The sequence below is a fragment of the Harpia harpyja genome, chromosome 4, assembly GCF_026419915.1.
Source record: "Harpia harpyja isolate bHarHar1 chromosome 4, bHarHar1 primary haplotype, whole genome shotgun sequence".
NCBI classification, from domain to species: domain Eukaryota; kingdom Metazoa; phylum Chordata; class Aves; order Accipitriformes; family Accipitridae; genus Harpia; species Harpia harpyja.
The window spans coordinates 34251865-34272928 of NC_068943.1; the positions used below are offsets into that span (position 1 = coordinate 34251865).

Genomic DNA, 21064 nt, shown 5'->3' on the forward strand with positions numbered 1-21064 from the left:
GGTAGCTCCTCCGTGCAGGAGAGGTGGGCAGGTCTGACAGCACGTAGCTTTGCTGGTGTACCTAACTTTCACTTGTCTTCTCCCTGCAAAATAAATAAATAATTGACGCGTGAAGGGGAAAAGCGTGGGAGGAAAAATGTCAGGAAATTCAAAGGTGAAGCTATTTCCTCCCTCAGTAATATTTTTCTTCTGCATGTTGTTTCTTCTCTTCAAACAATGGGGTGAGTTTGAATCCATTCTTAACTATCAGCCTTGCCATTGTTTATTCTTAAATCCTTTCATGTGTGTGATGGACCTCAGGAAAAACCCACACTTCCATTGTGAGTCCTCTGGGCAGGCTCTCTGTAGTACAGTGCCAGTACAACAGGGCTCCAGTCCTCCATTGGGGTGCCCGAGTGCCAAGGAATTAATCTTAACGACGAAGCATATAATGTGCGTGATTTAAAGGTGTAGGCTGTGAAATTTGGTAACTCTGGCAAAGCTTAGTTTTTTAAATAACAAATAAATAGCCCAGATACTCAGAACAAGGAGCTCCAATGTTAATTACTTAAGCGTAACGGTGTTTGTTAACTTTTTGCGTGTGTTTGTGTGTATGCAGACACTTGCATTTGGGGGAAGGGGTGTTTTGCTGAAACAGGTGAAAGTTAGTTTTGTAGTATAAAACAGGAAGCAGATGGGTACTAATTAAAGCCTTGTTGATGATAAAAGGGTGACTGAGCTTTTGAAGCAGCTGCTTTCCTAATTTTATATATAGCTGGTATGTACTTCGTATAAGAGATGGCCTCCCCACACTTCATTGTTTTCGTGAAGCCGGAGGAAATGCGTGTACATGTGCGTGCGTGCTGCCACGGCTGAGGGATGGTGCTTGCAGTGCTTGCTGTTTGCTTCCTTCTCTGCACTAGAGAAAATGGTGTTTTCCGAACATCTGACAAGGGTGCCAGGCACCTTTTCGTCTCCCTCCTCCCTCAGCCTTTCCACACGGGAGTAGGTGCCGGGCTGGCAGGAGCGCCTGTTAGCAGTGGTGCTGTAGATAAGGGAGGGCAGCTTACTGCATGTTGCAGGTTTTTGTGTCTCGACTCATTGGGGAGAGCATCTGGGAGAGAAAGTTACTCTTCACGGCCATTTGTTGCTGCTCAGTTAGACTTTTGCAAAGTGGTTAAGGCAGTCAACAACCAAACCAGCGAGGGTATCAGCCTCCTCTGTGTGTGACCTGCGATCGTCATTATGGTCTTTAATGTTCACAAGTACTCTTTATACTGCCTATACTGCCTTTTCTCTTATCTTGGGGCACCTAGGATGGATAATAAACTCATCTTCCAAAAAAAAGGAAACAAAAATATTCAAGCATATTGTATTGACATGTAGGCAAAGGAAAAATAGCACCATAGCAGAGCAGATCTTCATATGGTAGAACTAGCAACATTAACTGTAGTATTTTAATGCCCTCAATAGAAAATGGGTGTTGGACATAGAGAAATGGATGGTAAGTTTCTGTTGACTTCAGTTTTGTCCATATATTGAATTGTTGGAACCTGTTACTGGCAGCTTTTGCTGCTGGGAATTGGTGTGTGGGAATTGGTTTCTTCATTGGGGAAAGTGCCAGTGTTCAGTCCTGGTGTTGGAGATGTCATCATTCTGGTAGAAATAAACTTGGTGTAGGCAGGAGGAGAAAGAGGAAGAGGAAAATTTTGGTGAGGGGATTGAGTCTGCTAACATGCAGGTTCAGGGGATGGCAGCTGAGGTGTGGAGGAGTATCTTCTGTATGGGGAAACTCTTGCTGCATTGGCCCCATTTCTTAGCGAGCAGTGCTTGGGAATCAGGATTGCGTTCGGCTGAAGCTCTCGTAGGGATGCTCTTTCTGGATCAGGATTGCGTTCGGCTGAAGCTCTCGTAGGGATGCTCTTTCTGGGTGTCTATTTGAAGCAGCAGCCTTTCTATTTTGAAGCTGCTGCTGAGGCTGCAGGTTCCTGATTTCATCTGAAGCAGAAACAGCTTAATTTGAGTGGCTTTGGTACTACGACCCCAGAAGCCTGCCACTGCCTCGGAGGAGCCAGACAACCCAAAGTGTTCAGGGAAGCGTTTCCTGGTTCAGCGGCCAACACTCCTTCCCTCGGCATTGCCAAGCGACTGGTATCTGCTATGGCTCGTTGAGCAGCTATGATGAAACTGCTGTACAATATGAGTCATGGTCTTTAAATCCTTCTCTGTTAATGCTGTTAGTGGGGGTTATTCCCCCCATGTCTTTTCACTCTTGTGGGAAGACAACCACAAACTGGCAGAGCTTCCTAGCCTGGGACCTGCTCTTGTTTGTTCCCTGCATGTGAGGGGCTGACAGGCCTTTCCATAGGAATGATCCCCAAAGCCCCTTGCCCCTCATAGCAGGAATGAGAGGAGGCAGCTGATGAGTCCACCTCTTTTCCTGCCCCTTGCTAACATTGCTGATGGGTTTGTGGATGTCCCCTTCTAAACTGTGCACTTGTCTGCTACTGCATCTCTCCCCGGCTCCTAGCAGCTGCAAGGAGAACCACCAGGTCCCAAAGTGCATGGAAGAATGGCAATGTCGCCTTCTCCATTGGACAATATGTCTCTCGGGGGGGGAGTTTCTTACTCTGAAGTCTGGGTTGTCTTCGTTTCTGGTTACAGGCTCAGTGAGTTGTTGTGCTGTATCACTACAACCAAAACTATTTGCTGGAGTTTACCAGGTGCCAGAACCTGGTCCAGGAGAGCTTTCCTTCGTGCACAGACTGCAGGGTTATGAATTCTCCTCTGCAGTATTGGTTTCCTAAATGTTCTGGTTTTTACGACCCCTCAGTGTTTGTCAAGAAGCTGTTGCCGTTTCAGTGTACTTTGACATCGTACTTGTGTTAATCTCCTTTGGCCTTATCCTTTAAATCAGCCTTCTGACAAAGTCTGGGGGCTGGGTTTAATCTTAGGTAGTTCTTGCTCTTTTTCTAGAGTCAGCAACTTAAAATTGTCTATTTTCTTCCTGTGGTGAAGGTGTATTTAAACTAGGATTACAGGAAAGCCAGTGCAATCAGAGAGAGGACATTTGACTGCCACTACCTCCTTGAGCTGCCTTCTGAAGGATTTTAAAAGTATTTTGGAGGACCTAAGAGTCTGTGGGCTTCAACCTGAGAACAGCTACAGTAGAAAGGATGTGAATTTGCCAACAGACTTGGTGAAAACAATTAGAAATCTGTATGGTTAAGGCTATTTGAGAAGTGGGCAGTCTCTGTGGCAATGCGGAGGAGTCATGCAAGCTGATGCAAAAGTTGCAGTGTGCCCTTAGCTGTGCCAGGAAGCAAGCGCCTTGTCACTGCTGCTCTCTGGCAAGTTCTTTCTTAGGGTAAAAGGCCTTTAAGCCTGCTTTAAACGTGTTGCTGTGGCTTTTATTAGCTAGCCATACTGCATAGAAGTCGCTGGAGCTGGGGGATTTGTACGAATCACAGAGTTCTGTACAATTCTCTTTAGGGGAGAATGTGTATCTTAATGCTTTGGTTGATCACGCTCGATCTTGAATGTTTTCACATTTAAATACTTAACACGAAAATAGACGGAAATAGGTGAGAATTGCTAAAAATTCCATCTTTTCTGTTTAAAATATCACTTAGTTTTTTTTAAAGAGCTGTAGAGCCCAGAGATTTGTATTTTTGTTGTCAAAATTACTCAGCTGCTACTCTCCTTGGAAAATCAGTCAAGTGTATTGAATGTGTATGTGTGTGTGGGATGGCTGCTGCTGTTAGACAAACTTTGAGCAAGATAACTCTGAGCTTCCTTATCAGATGCCCCAGAGATGCCTGGCATTGAAGGAAGTAGGCAGCAGTGGACGAGTGAATGAGAGAGGGGTCCTTGAATAATTGATGGAGGAGGAAAGGAGGATTGAGGCTATGGCCGTTTTGCCCGTTTCCATTATTTGAGCTTGACGTGTGCAATGTGTTTTTGAGTGGTAGGTCCTGAACTCAACTGATGCCTTGAGCATTTCATTAAAAGGAGTGTCTAAGGGGATACTAGACTTTGTATAAATAGTAATTGGTGCCTAGATATCTTCAAGGTACTAGGTCCGGATCCTTCAGTCATTGCTCCAAAGCTGAGTTTTGAAAGTACCTTTTTTACAAAGCCAGTCTTGGAAGAAATGTTCTTCTTTCCTTCAGCTCCCTCCCCTTCCTAGGTAAATAGGGAACATGTAGTTAAATCAGAGCAGTTGTTAGTTGTAGTCCTTTTAAGAGATACAAACTTGATCTTGCGGCAAACAACAACTAGCTTGTAAATGTTGAGGTCAAGACTCTGCCCTGTGAGCAGATAATTATGCTGTTGTTATCTTTGATTTTATTACTTTTACTCCAGAGGGGAAATAGGGAGTAAGGGAAGAGGAGAGGACAGAGAAGGGGTAGGGTAAGTAAGCTTTCCTATTATTATTTAAGGCCAAGCACTGTGAAGTAGATGCATTCGATATTGCTCAAGCGTAAAAGCAGATAAACCACAATTATTTATGTTTATTCTCAACTTCTACCGCTGCTTTTTTGAAGCTTTGGATACCAACTTTGTCAGAGAGAGGTGCCAGTACAATATTGCTCTGTTGGAGAGGCTCCTTTGTAACTTTATCAAGCTGGCATACTTCAATTTAATTTAAAAGAAAAGTAGAGAATGGTGATGCCTGGTGTCAAGCCTGGCATACATACAACTGGTGATGGGAGAGAAAGGGAAGAAAAATTAATTGATGCACATAGTCTTATCTTTAGGAAAACTATCTTTGCCCCAACTATTAGTTGGCTATAATTTGGCTCAGCTCAATCCCCAGTTGCTATGTTTCAGGGGCTGACAGCAACTTTGGAAGTTTACAGCTCAAAAAGGTCCATGAGCTCTTCTGATTTACAGACAAGCAGATCTGCTCTTTCTTGCATGTCTCCTTGTACTTTAGTTACACACTTGAAATTCGGGGATGGGAGAAGGAGGTCTTCTATTGTTGCTGGTTTGCCAGAATTGTTCTGCAGGTAAGTTGGTAAATGTGTTCCACCTTCAAAAGAAGGATATTTTTGGATGGCTGTAGCGCACAGAGGTTTGCTTGGGTAGACGGTAGATGTCTGTGGGGAGAGGGGGTTAGCTTGCCAAGCACCTTTATTTTTGAGTCAGTAGTCTGTATTTTCCTAGAAAATGAGATCTTTCAAAGTTCATGTTAGGGGGATCCAAAATAAGGTGGTTTTAGGTGGGGTCATTCACGCTGCCTTTCGAGAACAGAAAGGGTTGGTTTCTTGAGCCCGTGTGCTTGGAGGACTTGAGGCATGAATATGATGTTATGTCAAAACTCAAACTCTTAAATTTTGAAGAAATATCTTTCACAAAGATGGCCAAAGGAAAACACGTAGTGAAACAGTCATGTTTCTTCCCTCTTATTTATTGGGATTCCTAAGACTTCTCTAGCGGAGGAGAGGCAGAAATCTTGCTGCATGAGAATTGAATGCTTGAAAGATAATGTCCAACTTAACCCTATAGAAAAAACCCTTGAGAAATTCCTGAAATGCAGTTCTGTAATTTCTACTTTGGTGCATAGGCTGTTTTGTATGAATTGTGTGACTTTTGGAATGGTGTCTCTCTTTTTTCTAATCCAGAGGGCATATTCTTAGGAGTCACAACGGGTTAGTATTCATGTCCACAGCAGACTGTGATCCTGATGAGCAGCAGGGATGGCATGTAGTTCAAAGTCTCTTTTCTAGCTCTCTGCCTTAGTGTCAGGGTGAATGTAGGCAAACGGTGCCTTGCTGGGGCTCTGCCTCTTCCAGCGCTGTTACCTGCAATGCCTGGGTGCGTGTGAGCTGACTCCAAAAGAGCTTTGTTGGTTTTCCTATGATTTCAAAACCAACCTTCAGCAAATACGGTTACTTTATGTTCTGCTCTTTTTTTTATGTTCAGTTTCTTGCTCCTTGTTGTTTGTGTTTTGTTGTGAGCATGCTTGTGAGCCAAATCCTAGCTGTGTTTACAGGTTGAAAAGCTGTGTGAAATTATGAATTATCTTCTTGCTGTTGTAAGTCAGCGGCGGACAGGAAGAAAGTTGAAAATACTGAATAGGCAGCATATTGCTGCGTAGGCACTTAATGTTGTTACAGTGTGATATAAGTTAAAATATTGCTTATTTCCTCTTTGCTGTTCAAAACAACCTGAAGCATGTTATGACCAGGATCTAAACAATAACTGAAAAAGTAAAAACAAACGTTTTAACAGAGAAAGGCATGGCCTGCCAAATACTCTGCGTAATTTATGACTACATGAATAATCAACAAACAAAATACTTGAAAACACCTGACTTTCTGGGGGAAGACTTTAATTTCTTTTAAAACAAAATGAAAATGTGGAAACATTCCCCGTAATATCTTCAAAACTGAAAATAATCCAAAAATTAAACAAGAGCAGCAAGGGCTGCAGTGTCTGCTGGAGTTTGCCAGCAGTTTAACGAATCTGTGGACATAAACCCATAGACGTATCAATGACAAATTATTATAAAACTTTATAAACAAACTTGGCTAGATAAATAATATTGGAAAACATGCCTTAGTAAACACGCTTTTTTTCTGCTTCATCCTTGTTTCTAAAGAGGCCCTTATGTGATCCACAGAATAACTTAACTTCCTGTGTCTTGATAGCTATTGCAAATGACAGCTCCTACTGCTGACATTCCTGCTATTTTTAATCTGATGTAAGTTTGTGTCCTGTAATTTTTTTTTTAATTTATTTTTTGCAACAAGTGCCCCATTGTGACCTAACAAGCCCATTAGGTCAAGAAAGAGCTTGCACATCTTTGGAGCTGCACAGGGGGCTGTGTTGCTCTGAACATCTGCAAGAGGGAAACTAAGCTGCCGTACTTGAAAGAAGCAAAAGCTGTCAGAAGGAGACAAATACTGAGCAAGTCCCTGTAGAGTGTCTTAAGACTTCCTTGTTGCAGCCCTTTGAATTGATGAGGGCATTTTAGCTCCCTGTCTCGGCAGTGCTTTTGCCATAGTGCTTCAGTGCACGTCCGGAGAAAGCTGGAGGAGAGCTCCCGAACCTTCCTCATCTTTGGGCAAAGGCACGGGAGGGATGGGAGGCCCATGGCAGCCTTTGGGATTGCAAAGCTGGATGTTGCAGTCCTTAAATCTGAATAACTAGCCAGGCAGGCTCAGGCTGCCCAGTTACCCATGGGCTTTTCACTGCCGGGGGATGGGAGCGATGATGGTGAAGTTTGCACCAAGTGAAGACTGTGACCTCCAGGAGGAGGGAGCCTAATCTGAAAGTTGATAAGAGCTTTTGTGAGTTTGTGGTGTTAGTGAAGGGGGGTGGGAGGCTGTTCAAAAACAGTGTTTTCTTCTCTGAACTGATGAGGGTGATGGCAGTGTGCTTCCTGGGACACCTCCTGTTGCACCTGGCAGTGCCCAGTGCGCCCAGAGCCTCCTTGTGTCAGGCTCTGTCCAGGGCAATGGGAGAATGGGTGAGGTCTGCTCTGAGCAGCCATGGTGAGGCCAGTCTCCTTGCATATATCAAATGGAGAGAAATAGTAATGAGGGGAGATTAATTAGTCCTAGTTAGCGGGAGAAAAATAGCACCCAAAAAGCCTAACAAAGCTCGTTTTTGCGTAACAGCATCCCACTCTGGGAGCTGTCTTAGTTTGTGTCCAGCATGGTCCTGCATGTCTCTAGCAGCAGGTGTGTATGTAAAAGGTCCCAAGCCACAATACTATAGCTTATTTGCCTTTTTATTGTCCTCACTGTAATATTTTACTGTTTTAAAAAAAATGGATGTTTGGGTATTGTGATGAATGCTGATGCACCAGAGCTCTTGGGCTTTACCCTGTTAGTTCCATTCTTGTCATTAAAACCATGGCTTTTTCTTGTCCTTTTTACTTTTCTTGTTTGGGAAGGAGGAAAGCAAGTAAATACAGAGCTGATGGTTTAAGTCACTGTTGCCAGATGACATTCTATGGGAATGTGGACTTGCCAGTATGCAGATTGTAAATAGTCCTTTGATTTAATAAGGGTCTGTTAAGTACAGAGCACAGCCTACAGTAGTGAGGGAATAGGAATGCTTCCAAAATGGGTGTGAGGGAAGAAATTACCCTTTAGATTTCCCTCCTCTGTGTGCCCAGCTTGCTCTGAGAAATAGTACTCTGCCTCCTGTAGCCTACTGAAAGTTGTGAGCGGGTCTGGGGGCAACTTGGTTCAGAGTTGGTGCTACACATTTTGCAAGATTGGGTGACTGTGGCTTTATAATGCTGAACAGATGTCATAAAAACCAGTGATGAGTGCCAGCATTTCTTGAAACTGCAGCCTGGAGAACGTCACGGAAAGCAGCGTTCGAGAGGAAGATGCTGGCATGAACAGTGCAACCACCCATCAGGAGTCCTCCGAGTCCTGAGACCCTCTTGTGAGAAAATAAACTAAAAACCCTTTAAGTATAAACCACACCTTACGTGAAAGAGGGTGGCTGCAACTGGCCAGAGAGTGGAGAGGGGTAATGCACACTGGAATATAGCTTAAGGCTTTAATGAAATTTGGATGAGGTTTTTTTGTGGGCATTGTAGTAGTAAATCATGTTATATAAAATCTACTAGGCTATGGGAGCAAGCTTGAATTGGAAAAGCTCTCCCAAAGAGAGTGTGCTGGTGGTCTGGCATGCTTCTGTGTTGGGGGAAAAAAGTACGAAGGCAAACTGTGTTTAAAGAAGCTGAGTAGAAACACAATACCTAGTATACGTGCTGCCTCTTTAGAATGTACAAAAAAGAGTAACTGGAAATCGGTACTTGCTTCTTGTAACTTTGGAGTAAAGAACAAGTATGAAAAACAGAACAGAAAGACAAATGAACAAATATTGGCTGCATAAGGCAATATCCTTTATCTACGTATTTGCAGATGATGCAGTAGTTTAAAGAGAACTTAAATCTGATCCTGTTTAAGCTATTTTAATAAAATATTCTGCTAATATTTTGTTAACAAGGTATTTTCTTTTTATATGCGAGACAGATAAAAGCAGAATTGGCTAGAGGTAGAATAGTAGATGCGGTGGCTTTATACACTGGACGTACAAAAGAAACTTAGAGGAAAGAGAAATGTCCCTGTTGTAACCAAGAGAAACCGAGGAAAGATGACAGCAACATCAGATATTTACAACATTAGGTGAAATCCAGAGGGTGGTTGTTATTTTTAAGCTGACACTGTCCCTTACAAATATGGAACCTTTAGCATCTTTACCACTAGATGCAGTAAAGAGTCTCTAAGGATGCACTAAACTAAACAAAAAATCCCACTCAACTCTGTTTTTTTGTTTGTTTTTGTAGTTTTGGGGACTATACTAAAGTTTTGCTAGCTTATCCTTGCACTTGCTGTAGTCAAAATAAAGATCAAATGCATAGTGAGATGTAGCGTAAGATATTGTTCAACCTGTAAATGGAAGGCTTTGCCCTTCTTTTTACAAGACTTGCAGTTTCCTTCAGCCAGGGATTTCCTGTGGGGCACAGCTAACCCTGCTGCAAAGGAAGCTTGCTGCTTTCATTGACTGACTGTTTCTGAAAAACTAGTATTCAGTGACACCCGTGTCCGGAGAATTTGAGTCCTTTGCTTGCTAAAGGAAAAGGCTCCCTCTGCTATGCTAGTACAAGTGTAATAAGGAGATGTATTTCTTTCTTATTTTTTTTCCCAATCTACACAAAGACTCAGTCAACCCAGCTTTTTATATTATTGCATCTGTACATCCCCCTTGGTATGTTGCTTCCCAAGGTAAGAAATACACACAGGCTTGGTGCCTTTCCTGCAAATAAGCAGACATCTCTGCTGCCCATGTCAGATGTTGTAGGAGTTGTGGGCGCAGTGCTGCAGGTGTGCTTGGCTCCGTCTGTGGATCCACGGCTGCAAACTTGCAGCTGCTCCTTCTCCATGTCCCTAAGGAGAGGTCTGCGGTCAGGCAGTGGGCGTTGTTGCAGTGAAGTAAATCCTCAAGCCTCTCCAGCCCTGGCTAGCCCATGGGCAGCACAGCGAATGGGGCAAGTGTCATGGGCTTAGCCCGTGTCTCCAGTGCATCCCGCTTTGCTTTACCAGCTTTACCAGGCTTTACCAGCCTCGGTTTTAAACTTATTTTCCACTGTTGCAGGTAGCCCATTGCTTGTAAATTCATCAGGTCGTGACAATCATTCCAACCCCTTAGATTGTCAGTGATTTTGTGAAAGCAAATAATCTTGATCCATGAAGATGAAGAGGAGTTGTGTGGCTCCCTAGTAAAGCATCCAACTGAAGCCAAACATTTAGGGTTAAGTCTGCTTGTGCCTTTACCTGGGCAAGTGGCCAATAACTGCTTTGGTCATTATGCAGGGCTTTTAGCATGTAAAGCTTATGTGACTTCTCAGGCAGAGATCTTTCCAATTGTTTCACTTATCCTATTAATGTTTTTGGAGTAATCATACCTGGTTTTCTCTCTCTTTTTTTTTTTTTTTTTTTTTTAAATTCTTGGGAGTTCTCTGCATGTCCCTGAAGGCCAATGCAAAAAATTAACCCTATTTTTGGACTATGATATTTCTTGCCTCTCTGGTTTACGCTGAGACTTTGGCCTATTTCTCACCTTATTGCTTCTTATTGGTGAGAACATGTTTCTAGTGCTCCGTTTAAGATGATCTGCTGGTCTAATTAGTATTGATATATTTAGCATGCATACACATTTGTACCTCTTCACTAGAGCTAATGAATGTCAATAAAAGGCAGCTTAGTTTTAGAAAGGAAAAAAAAGGGGGAAGCTTTCTATAAACGGTGCTGTAGTCTTTGTGATGAATTGGGTGTAACCGTGAAGAGTGGCAGAGGTGAAACAGGCTGTCTGTTAAACAGGAAATGAGTGATTAACATTTTTTGTCCTACTGATCATAATTATTCCCACTGGCTGAAAAAAAATAAATACCCCTTAGTCTTTCTTTACTATAGTTGCAGAATAAAATTTAAAGCTATTAGTCAGTCTGGCATTGTACAGATGAACTGCTACTTTATTACTCCAAATTTTTATTTATTTATTTAAAAAACCCTTTGCTTACAATTGTGATTCACATTTTCCTTGCAATAACCTGCTTGTGCTCTGCATTCAAGGACAGCCTTGCATCAAACCGTTACCGCTGCTGCGGTGCCTGTGTCCCCTGTACAGTTGCATTCCTGGTTGGCGCGTTAGAGCCTGCACTGAATAATTGTAAGAGGGCTACCTGCCCGTCATGAATCGCAGCAGCCTTCCTCACGGCTTATTGCACTACAGATAATTTTAATGGTTGTAATCCCTTTGATGAGCACACATTAGCAGTGGTGCATGGTGCTAATCTTGACTGCACTGTCATTTGGTATGGCATTGGCATATCTGCAGGTGTTCTCTCGCTTACCTTTCTTGAACAAAAGATATATTTTTCTTGTGCATGTGGTGGCCTATATTCTGTGGGACTCTTTTGAAAGACATTAATTGTATCCCTGACCTCTGATGGTTTATTAATTGAATCCTTTACCAGCTTTTCTATGATAGCACCTGGGACTGACGTCAGGGCACCCAGGTTATGCATGTGTCCTCCTGCTTTGCTGTTTTTGCATTACTGATGTTAATTGCAGCACAGGCTGCTTGCAAAGGCCAGAGGTCTGAGAGCGCTTAAAGAAGGAGGAGAAGAGGCTCCAGTTATAAGGGCATCCTGACTTTGAGATGTTCCTCTTCAGTGAGGCTCCAGTGTTGGCCTGTATCACTAGTGAACTTGGGAAATGCTTCTTCATCATAAGCTATATATGTACATAGGCATATATATATATATGTGCGTTGCATATTTCTGGAAAACAGGAATGTTTATTTACAAATATGGAACCCTTATATTTGTCAAACACTTGTTTTACATCTGTTGGAATAGAAAGCTTACAGCATCAGTTTTGTAAAGGCAGTATTAGGATTTGTCTGGATCACCAAATACGTAGTTATCCCTGCTAGCTTTGAATTTTTTTCATCTGATATTTATTTCTTCCCTTATTTTCTACACTTGACAACTTTTGTTTTATCCTGATGGCTATTTTGCCTTTTTTTTTTTTTTTTTAAATAACACTGTGCTGCCTTCTTATTGTTGCCTTTTTTTCACCCCTGAAAACAGGTAGGTTTTAGACAAACCTGTTGGCTGTCTTGGCTTCCCAGATAATTTTGCCAGAGAGGGAGGAAGTTCCATTTGACAAATCCCTTTTAAAAATCTCACAATTTTCATATGCATCTTCGTCTGTTGTTTTTCCTAATCAGTGTCACTTAGTTTCCTTGGCTTTGAAATGCTAGCAAATGTTTATATATTTGGTGTATGCTGTGTTGATATTATATCATGCCTTTATTGTGGTTGTAGGAATAAATGTAGTTATAAAATGGAGTATTGGCACTGATGTAGGCGATCGTTAACCTAGTTGTGGCTCTGTCTCTCTCTTGGATGGAAGTTTTGGTTGGGGTGTGGAACAGTATCCAGGTGTGTGCTTGCCCTGTGCGTATACTGCTCATACTATGCTTTACCTTGTTCATGGCTTCTACGCTCATTCTTTGTAAATGCCCGTGTAGGGAAAGTAGGCAGGTGTTATCATCTCATTAGAAATGTCCAAACTGCCATTATGGAAAAGTGCTTCAAAGGAGTCTGCCTAGAATGAAGAGGAGGGTATCTGGGGATAGCAATTTGGAATTGCTTAAGTACATGTCAGTAGAGTTGCCAGTTCTGACACGTAAGTATGCATAGCCAAGTCCCTTAAACATCAATGTCTGGAGCTGTGCATGTATTTTCTGCTACTACGTACCATGTTCCAGAGGAGAAAGCTCCGGTGGTTGTGAAATCCCGTCCAGTCCTTGGTGCCACGTGTGGCAGCAGGATGCAGCCTGGAGGATGGCCAAGCCCCTTTGGTGTCCAAAGTTTTTTAGTCTTCTACAGCTGTGAGAAGGAAGCGTAGGAGAGTATAAATCTGCAGACTTAACTGCAGAATGTGCAGGACTTGGATTAAAGCCACTGATATGTGGTCATGGGAGACCCCCCTCCCAGTAGGAGAGACATGTAGAGACCATATAGTGATAACGTACAGTCTGTCCCATTCTTGTACATTCATGCATGGAACAAGGCATGCATTGCTGAAATCTTATAAAATGAAACAGTCTATGAAAGAATCTCCATGTTTAGAGATGGTGTTTCCTGGGTCGTGGTCTGGGAAAGGCTCTCGCTATGCCACCATCTGTAATCAAAAGCACAGAGAAACAGTGCAAAGTCCCTCTAGTAAGATTGAAGTGTTTCTGCACTTTTTCCAGCTGACACTTCTTAACTGTATTAACAGTGCAGGACAAAACTGAAGTCAAACAAAAGCACACCCCCCCCCCCCCCCCAAGAACAAAGGACCCAAAAAAGCATGACCTGTTTGGGAGGAAATCCTGTCCTTCCACCTTCATGCAGCTGCAGGTGGCACATTGCCAGCATCTTCTAAATGTGACTCTTTGACCTGAGGCTAAGTGACATGCTTTCTGTCCATGCTCTTACCTGCCAATGGAGAAGGTTTCTGAGCTGTAATCAAAGAATGCTACAATTGCGTGGCAAAGATAACTATTTCGTTAGCATTTGAAGCCTCTGACACTGCAGCCAGATGTACAGTTGTGTTGGTGAACACTGTAGTACCAGGAACCCTTTTAAGAGAGAAATGGGGCTAAGGCTGTTTATGAACAAGCGTGCTATCTGTTGACCAAACGCTTTTGAGTGTCCAACGCTAGCTCCGAGGCAAACCCAAGCTCCGTGTGCAGCATCTGCATCTGAACTTCTTGTATCTCATAGTCATTAGATAAGACAAACAGGATTGCCTTACACCAGACTGTTGTACCAAAGGAAATTCTGGTACATCTGGAGTTATCCATGTTCTCTTTCCTCCTTAGCCTCCTCACCCTGCCCCTGCAAACTTAGCAGGATGGTTGGAAACCACAGCAAAGAGGGTGCCGGCAGTGTAACCATTCCAAGGAGACCTGTCTGTTTCACCAGGCATGGTCTAGCTTAGCCTTAGATAGATGCTGCGTGGTGCCACTTGCCACGGTTAGCCCCTGCTGCTGCTGTCCGGCTGTTAATGCTGAAGGAACCCTGAGCGAGTGTGCTCGTGACCTTCCTGTCCTTTGCATGCTTTCCTTGGAGGTTTTTTTTTATGACTTCTTTTTAGAGTGGTGCTTGCCGCTGAGGCTCCAAGAGGAGGGTGATTTGAACTTCTGGACCTGCTGTAGAGTCACCATACACAGACCTTGAGAGGCAGGACTGATGTCCTCTGTAACAGCATATGGAAATGCTGGGGTCTTCCCTTCTCTGCTCCAGAGCTTTTGCTTTGGTGTTGTCTCCACAGAGAGATTCTGCTCGTTCTGAGTCCTGCTGTAAGCTGTCAGTAACGGGACATGCTAACACAGCTGGCTCATGTGCCAGCCACCACTGCTTGTAGCAGTCACCTCTCAACAGTGATGATGTTAGCTGATGGGTCTCTGAACTTCTCTCCTACCAGTCCTCAACCCTGACTTTTTTGCCAAGCGTGTTCATATTGCAATATTCTCCAAATATCAGTTAAAATAAAATAAAAAAATAAAATCCCTTTTTTTTTTTCTTTTTTTGAATTGTGATTATCTTAGAGGGTCATGGCAGAAGCAGTCTTGAGTGTCGTATTCCCTGAAAGTTTCTCTCCAGCTTCCAAATCTGTTTCAGGTATTATTTGGAGAGATCTGAGAAGTACAGTCAGATACTGTGCCCCAGTCTGTATTTGCAGGCATTTGAGCTGATGGTAGTGCAAGCTGACCAGCAACATACGTAGACTGTCCCTTTGGATGAGGTGTAGGAAGCAGTGGACTGCTGAGATGTCTTCTGAATGAATGGGCAGTCATTAGACTGTTAATTTTAATAGAAATGCTTGACCTGTGTATTATGGAAGCAGTCTTGCTCTTACGGCCTCTGGCTTTGTTATGGCGGCCTCTGCCTCCAGAGGCCAACTCCTTCTGCCTTTGTTACTAGTTACTGGTGAATCTCTTTTCTGAGATGCCATGGCGTGCTTTATTGCAATACCATCAGTGTATCCACTCTGGTGGCAAATCCACTCATTTTTGTGAAGTGTATCGACTGTTGCATCCATTTCTTGCTCTCCCTTTTGGCGGCTGTCGCAGCACTGTGCCCGAATGGGTGCTGCCTGTGCCTGTGTGTGAGGGTGTGAGCGTGGGAGAGACCATGGGCACTCATAGATGCTTTTACAAAGTCTGGGTCTTGCAGCTCCCCGGATACTCACAGATCCACAGTTAGATCCTGCTTGGAGAGCTTTGCGGTGGTGTTAAACAGGAGCTCTGCAGCAGGAGCTCTGCTCTGCTTCCCTCTCCCTTGCACGCTCCAAGGGCCGGGGTGGAGGAAAGACGGCCAGCGTGACTGTATGGTCTCACTTCAGTAAGTACAGGCCTACAATGTTGTCAAGTTTAACAAAGCAACTGTGTTTTCAGGTGTTTCTCTTCAGTAAAACACCAAAACAACTTACTGAAAAAATAATCAAATACCTCAACTTTAATTGTAATAGGGGTATGATTTTTTTTCAGCAATTAGTCGGGTTAAACTTAAGTTGCATGTTTTAGTATGATTATCTTGGGTTTAAATGCAGTATTAGATATCAGCAGAGCTACTTGCACCCAGGGATTAAATGGCTGAGACATTTATTTCTTTAATTGTTTTAAAACGTAAAGGAGTTTGAGGTTTTTTGTTGTTTAGAAGAGCGGCAAGCAGGGCGTTCTCGTAGCAGTGAGGTTTGGCTGTAGGAAATGTTGGAAATGCAGCTGAATGATATAAATGTGTAGATTCAAAAGAATCATTTTCTTGGCTTCACGAGTTTTATTAGCTGGTATGTGCTCATCACATTGCATTTAGCAGATACTGGTTTTGCATATTTTGGCTCTTAAATCAGCAAGTAGCGATAAGCATATCCACAGTTCCTGGTCCACGTGCTGAAGTATGGCATGAAGTCGGTTCACAGACCAAACGGGAGCGGAGGCTCTGCGCTTTATCTCAAAGGTGGAAAATCAATCCCAGGAAACACCCCACAGGTGGCAGCAGCCCTGCTGCCGTCCTGACGAGGTTTTGATAAAATTCCAGCATGGACACTGTCAGAGTGATCTGGCGTGCGTTGCCCCTGCGCGGAAACCCACCTCGAAACGCGGCCGCGTGCTTTTCGCGTCATTCGGGCCAGGTTTGGGGAGGTTTTGCTTCCAAGTCCCGCTGAAAGCTGGGTCTGAAGGCATCTTACGGCGTGCCAGGGCCGGTGGTGCCGCGGAGCACGCCGGCCGCTGACAGCCGCGCTGCTCCTCCGGCTGCCAAGATCCACTGCTGAAACTATACTTTTTTTATCAGGTCATGTTTGTGTCTGGCAAAGATTTGTAGACACAACATCATTAACAGCAGTGCATATTTTCACAAGATTTACCTCTTCAACACTTTTTCCAAGTTAGTAAATCATAGCTTCTTTAATGTCCTGCTGGCTGCGTGAAAAACAGGAATTTATGTAACAAGCTCTGGGCCGCAAACCTTTTCCTGTTAGGAAAAATTTTTTTTTTCATCGCTGGCAGAGTTAGGAGACAGCTCTGTTACTCAAAGAGCGTCCTCAGATGTCCTCAGTACAATAATACCAGATTATAACATTTTTGATGACTAAGGAATAGCAGCAATTTCTTAAATATTTAACACTTCTGTTGCAGAGAAGAGGGAACTGAGCCTTAGCACGGTATTTTCTCTGCCTGATGTTTTGTGTGTTTGATATGCCTGTTTTGATAGTAAACAGTAAGCCTGAGCCAGCTGGGTATGTTTACAAAATACAGTAAAAAAACGAACTGGCGCAGGAGGTTTTTTAATCAACAGACGTGCAGAACAACTTTCTTGCGACATTTCTAGAGCTGGACTTGTGTCAGCCGGGGATTCGGCCGCGGCCCGTGAGTGAAAACAACGGGCTGCGCCAGGCCAGCCTCGCGAGGCTTCTCGCTCGGCCCCTGGGGCCGCGGGCAAGCCCAGAGGTGGGTTTTCGGGCCTACCCTCCTGACGTGTCAGCTGCACCTGGTGAAAATAAAATTCCGAGGCCTTCCCTAATGCCCCGTAGCTAGACAGAGGATGAGACACTGATTGCAGGGTGACCTGCGGCGAAGAGAGGCAGTCCTGCGTTAATTAGTTAATAGGAGAACGACTTCCTTGCAAAACTGCGTAAGGGAACGCTCAAATTGTTGCTGGCGTTTGTTTAACTGGGGTAATTTGTTAAAGGTGGCTCTTCGGAGGGAAGGAGAAGTTGGACAGGCTTCTGAGGTGAGGCGCGCGGTTTGGCGCCCTGCTGCGCTGGTTGAAGAGCGAGCTGCCGCGGGGCCACGTCCTGCCATCTTCTGCCGCCCGAGAGCGCCTCGTGCCCCTCTTTGGGGTGAAGCCGCCCTCCTGGGGGGTGGTCTTGGCACATGGCTGCCTGTGAGGTGCTAGAGGACTGTCACGCCTCCTTGCTGCCCTCGTCTTGCTGAAGGTCTCCTCTTGGACCCCCGAGTGACCAGTCCTGGCGAGCTCTGCGGGTGGCCAGGCCCGCTTCGGCTGGCTGGCCTCTCGTGGTGCACAGCGTGTCGCAGCCCTCGCAGGGAATTTGAGCCTCTCGTCTCTGATTTGAGCCAGGCCCTACGAGGTGACCGTTTTCACCTGGCGTGCCTCCTCATGGTCTTTGCTCCTTTTCTTCTGGCAGCTGGGTGTATGGGCAGCGGGGAAAGAGGCGCAGCTTTGAGAAGGCGGACGTACGCAGGAGGACAGGGAGAGTAGAGAAGGTGAGGGGAGACATTTCTGGAGATGCTGCTGTCACAGGCAGCACTCTGGGTTGGGAAATAGAGCAAAAGCAGCCAGAGAGCAGAGCGGTGGCTGTGTCCCTCCTCCTCTGGTTTGCCTCACGAGACACGCAAAGCTCCCTGAGCTGTATCATCCTCATGGTTTGCTCTTGTAGTGGGTCTTGGGGGTCAGGTTAAGAACTTAAGATAGGTGGGAGGAAAAAGGTAGGAAAACAGGAAAGACAGAACAGGGTTTTTGTAGGTCTGGTAACCATTTAGTGTTTTGAGATAATTGGCCTACTGGCCTGCTGGTCAAGATCAGCCTGACTACTGCTTTCTAGAAACGGTCTTTCCATTTTTGCTCCCCCAAATTTTTCTTTAGACAACTTGCTAAAAATGACTATGAATGGAAGGCAGCTACTGCATCACCGACTTCTCTGCCATTGAGCTCTAATTTCTAGTTTACCCATTTCATGTGTTGTTTTGTGGTTCCCTCCTACTTGTTCTACACGAACTGCAGTCCTAGCGCAGACCCTGGGTCCCCATGTAGACTGTGCTACTGTCCCACCCTCCTGCCAGCTCCCGTGGCTGCCTGCTTCAGCACTCTTAGAACTTGTGGCCTTTTGTTAGCAATTATGTCAAAATATAGGACAGCTTTTCTGTTGATACAATGTTCTTTACGTGTGCTCAGCAGAAAATTACATGAGGAAAAAAAATGCTTATCTACAGCTTGGTGATGCAAAGGGTAGTCTCTTGTTAACAGGTCAACCTGTGGGCTTGGATTTTGGATTTTGGGAATTTTTTTCTTTTTTTTTTTTTTTTTTTTTTTGTATTTAAGAGCAAAACATGAAACATTACTCGTGGCCGAAGAGATAATGAAAAGCTTCAGTACCTCTGGTCAGTCTTGGCACAAGATAACTTATGCCCTCAGGTATTAGAAGAGTCAGTTTCGCATATTAAAATGTTGATTTTGAAAGAGCAAGATGGTTTTAAGACTGAGGTTTTAAATGCAATTTTGTCTATGCTGTTTGCATTCCTTTTTCCCTAATGATTTCTTAGGCAATTTGTGATGTTTATTTATAAAAATTAGAACTTAATCCTCAACTGGTTTTCTATATGTGTTTTCTCACATAACACAAGTAATATAAATCTCACTAATGCTCAGTGGCAATACTCACAGGCTGGCATGCTTGCAGGGTTTAGGGATGTGCAGGGTAAGAACCCATTATAAGAACCCTAGAACAGGATCTAGCATTGCTGAACTATGGGTAAATTAATTAAAAAAAAAAAACCCAACACCCTAAATGCAGTCAGGTTCAACTTACTAGAGTTAAGCTGATAATGAGATCTTCAGTCGTCATCTTGGTCTTCTAGTACAGTTTGTCTCCTTTATGAGGTATTTGTATTTCAAAACAGCTCCTTCAGTATTTTATTTAACTTTATATAACGTCAGATGTGATTGGGCCACATGATAGACAAATTAACACAGCAACTCTTTGCAAGCTCGTTGCGGCCACTTCTGAGTGGTGAGCTGATAAAAGATGTTTCCAGACTGGCGTGTTTTCCCATTTCATGATTACCCTTATGTTTTCTAACAAAATGAGAGCATGTTTGCAAAGACAAATATTAGTACGCCATAAAAGATGCATGTTTTCTCCATTTCTTACACCTTATTTTGTTTTTCAGAATTCAATCCGTCACAACTTGTCTCTGCACAGCAAGTTCATCAGAGTGCAGAATGAAGGAACAGGGAAGAGTTCCTGGTGGATGCTCAATCCTGAAGGAGGAAAGAGTGGCAAATCTCCTAGGAGGCGAGCGGCATCCATGGATAACAACAGCAAGTTTGCCAAAAGCAGAGGCAGAGCTGCCAAGAAAAAAGCATCCCTTCAGTCTGGTCAAGAGGGAAATGGTGACAGCCCCGGATCACAGTTCTCAAAGTGGCCTGCAAGCCCCAGCTCTCACAGTAACGATGACTTTGATAACTGGAGTACATTTCGACCGAGAACTAGCTCTAACGCTAGTACGATTAGTGGAAGACTTTCTCCTATTTTGCCAGAGCAAGATGATCTTGGAGATGGGGATGTGCACTCCATGGTATACCCATCATCAGCCACCAAAATGACTTCTACTCTACCCAGCCTTTCAGAGATGAGTAATTCTGAGAACATGGAAAATCTTTTGGATAACCTTAATCTCTTGTCGCCTAATACATCAATGACTGTGTCAACCCAGTCTTCATCTGCTACCCTGATGCAGCAAACACCAGGTTACTCATTCGCATCCTCAACCACAAGTATAGGTTCACCAAATCCAGACTACAGGAAATTTACATATGCTCAAGCTAGCATGAACTCTTTGCCCCAGATTCCTATGCAGACTCTTCAAGACAGTAAATCAAGCTATGGATCGATGAGCCAATATAACTGTCCTGCGGGACTTCTGAAGGAGTTACTGACTTCCGATTCTCCACCGCACAATGACATCCTGGCATCAGTAGACACTGGTGTTTCCCAGGCTGGTGGCAGGGCGCTGGGCCAAAGTGTGCTGATGGTTGCTAACTCGGTGATGCCAACTTATGGCAGTCAACCGCCCCACAACAAAATGATGAATCCTAACGCCCGCCCTCACCAAGGACATAATCAGCCAACACCTGCAGTTAATGGTCGTGCCTTGTCACACACAGTGAACACCATGTCACATACATCAGGTCTAAATCGCTTGTCAACAGTGAAGACTTCGTTACAAGTGCCTATGAGTCACCCAATGCAGATGAATGCTATGAACCCGTACGCCCCTGTTAACAGTTGCAATGGCTACGGAAGGGTGGGAATTGTTTCCCTCCACCAGGAGAAGCTTCCCAGTGACTTAGATGACATGTTGATTGAACGGTTGGACTGTGACATGGAGTCGATTATCCGTAATGACCTTATGGATGGAGAAACGTTAGATTTTAACTTTGACAGTGTATTGCCTAACCAAAGTTTTCAGCACAGCGTAAAGACAACCACACACAGTTGGGTGTCAGGCTAGGATGTAGTAGGAGGTAAGCTGTGCTTTTTGTAATAAATCTGAAAAACAGCTAAAGGGAAAAGAGATGTCAAAATGCTTAAAACCTGGGTGGTCTTCTGTGTTGCCATGTGAAATGCCTCTATTACAGTCAGTCACTTTCCAGTCCTTTGTTATTTGAAAATCAGGTTTGCACCGGTGCATTAGGATTGCCGTGTACTAACTTCTGTCTGTTACTTCATGTGAAGCACTGATGTTTTGC

The 21064-nt window shown here is 44.0% G+C and overlaps 1 protein-coding gene across 1 annotated transcript in view; it reads left to right on the top strand.

Moving 5' to 3' along the window:
- The window catches only part of FOXO1 (forkhead box O1), a 66505-nt gene that overhangs the window by 41054 nt on the left and 4387 nt on the right, over window positions 1-21064 (top strand). Inside the window, exon 2 of the mRNA XM_052786211.1 lies at window positions 19483-20839. Coding sequence (XP_052642171.1) covers window positions 19483-20826 — 1344 coding nt within the window. The 3' untranslated portion in view covers window positions 20827-20839. The remainder of the gene's footprint in view (window positions 1-19482; window positions 20840-21064) is intronic.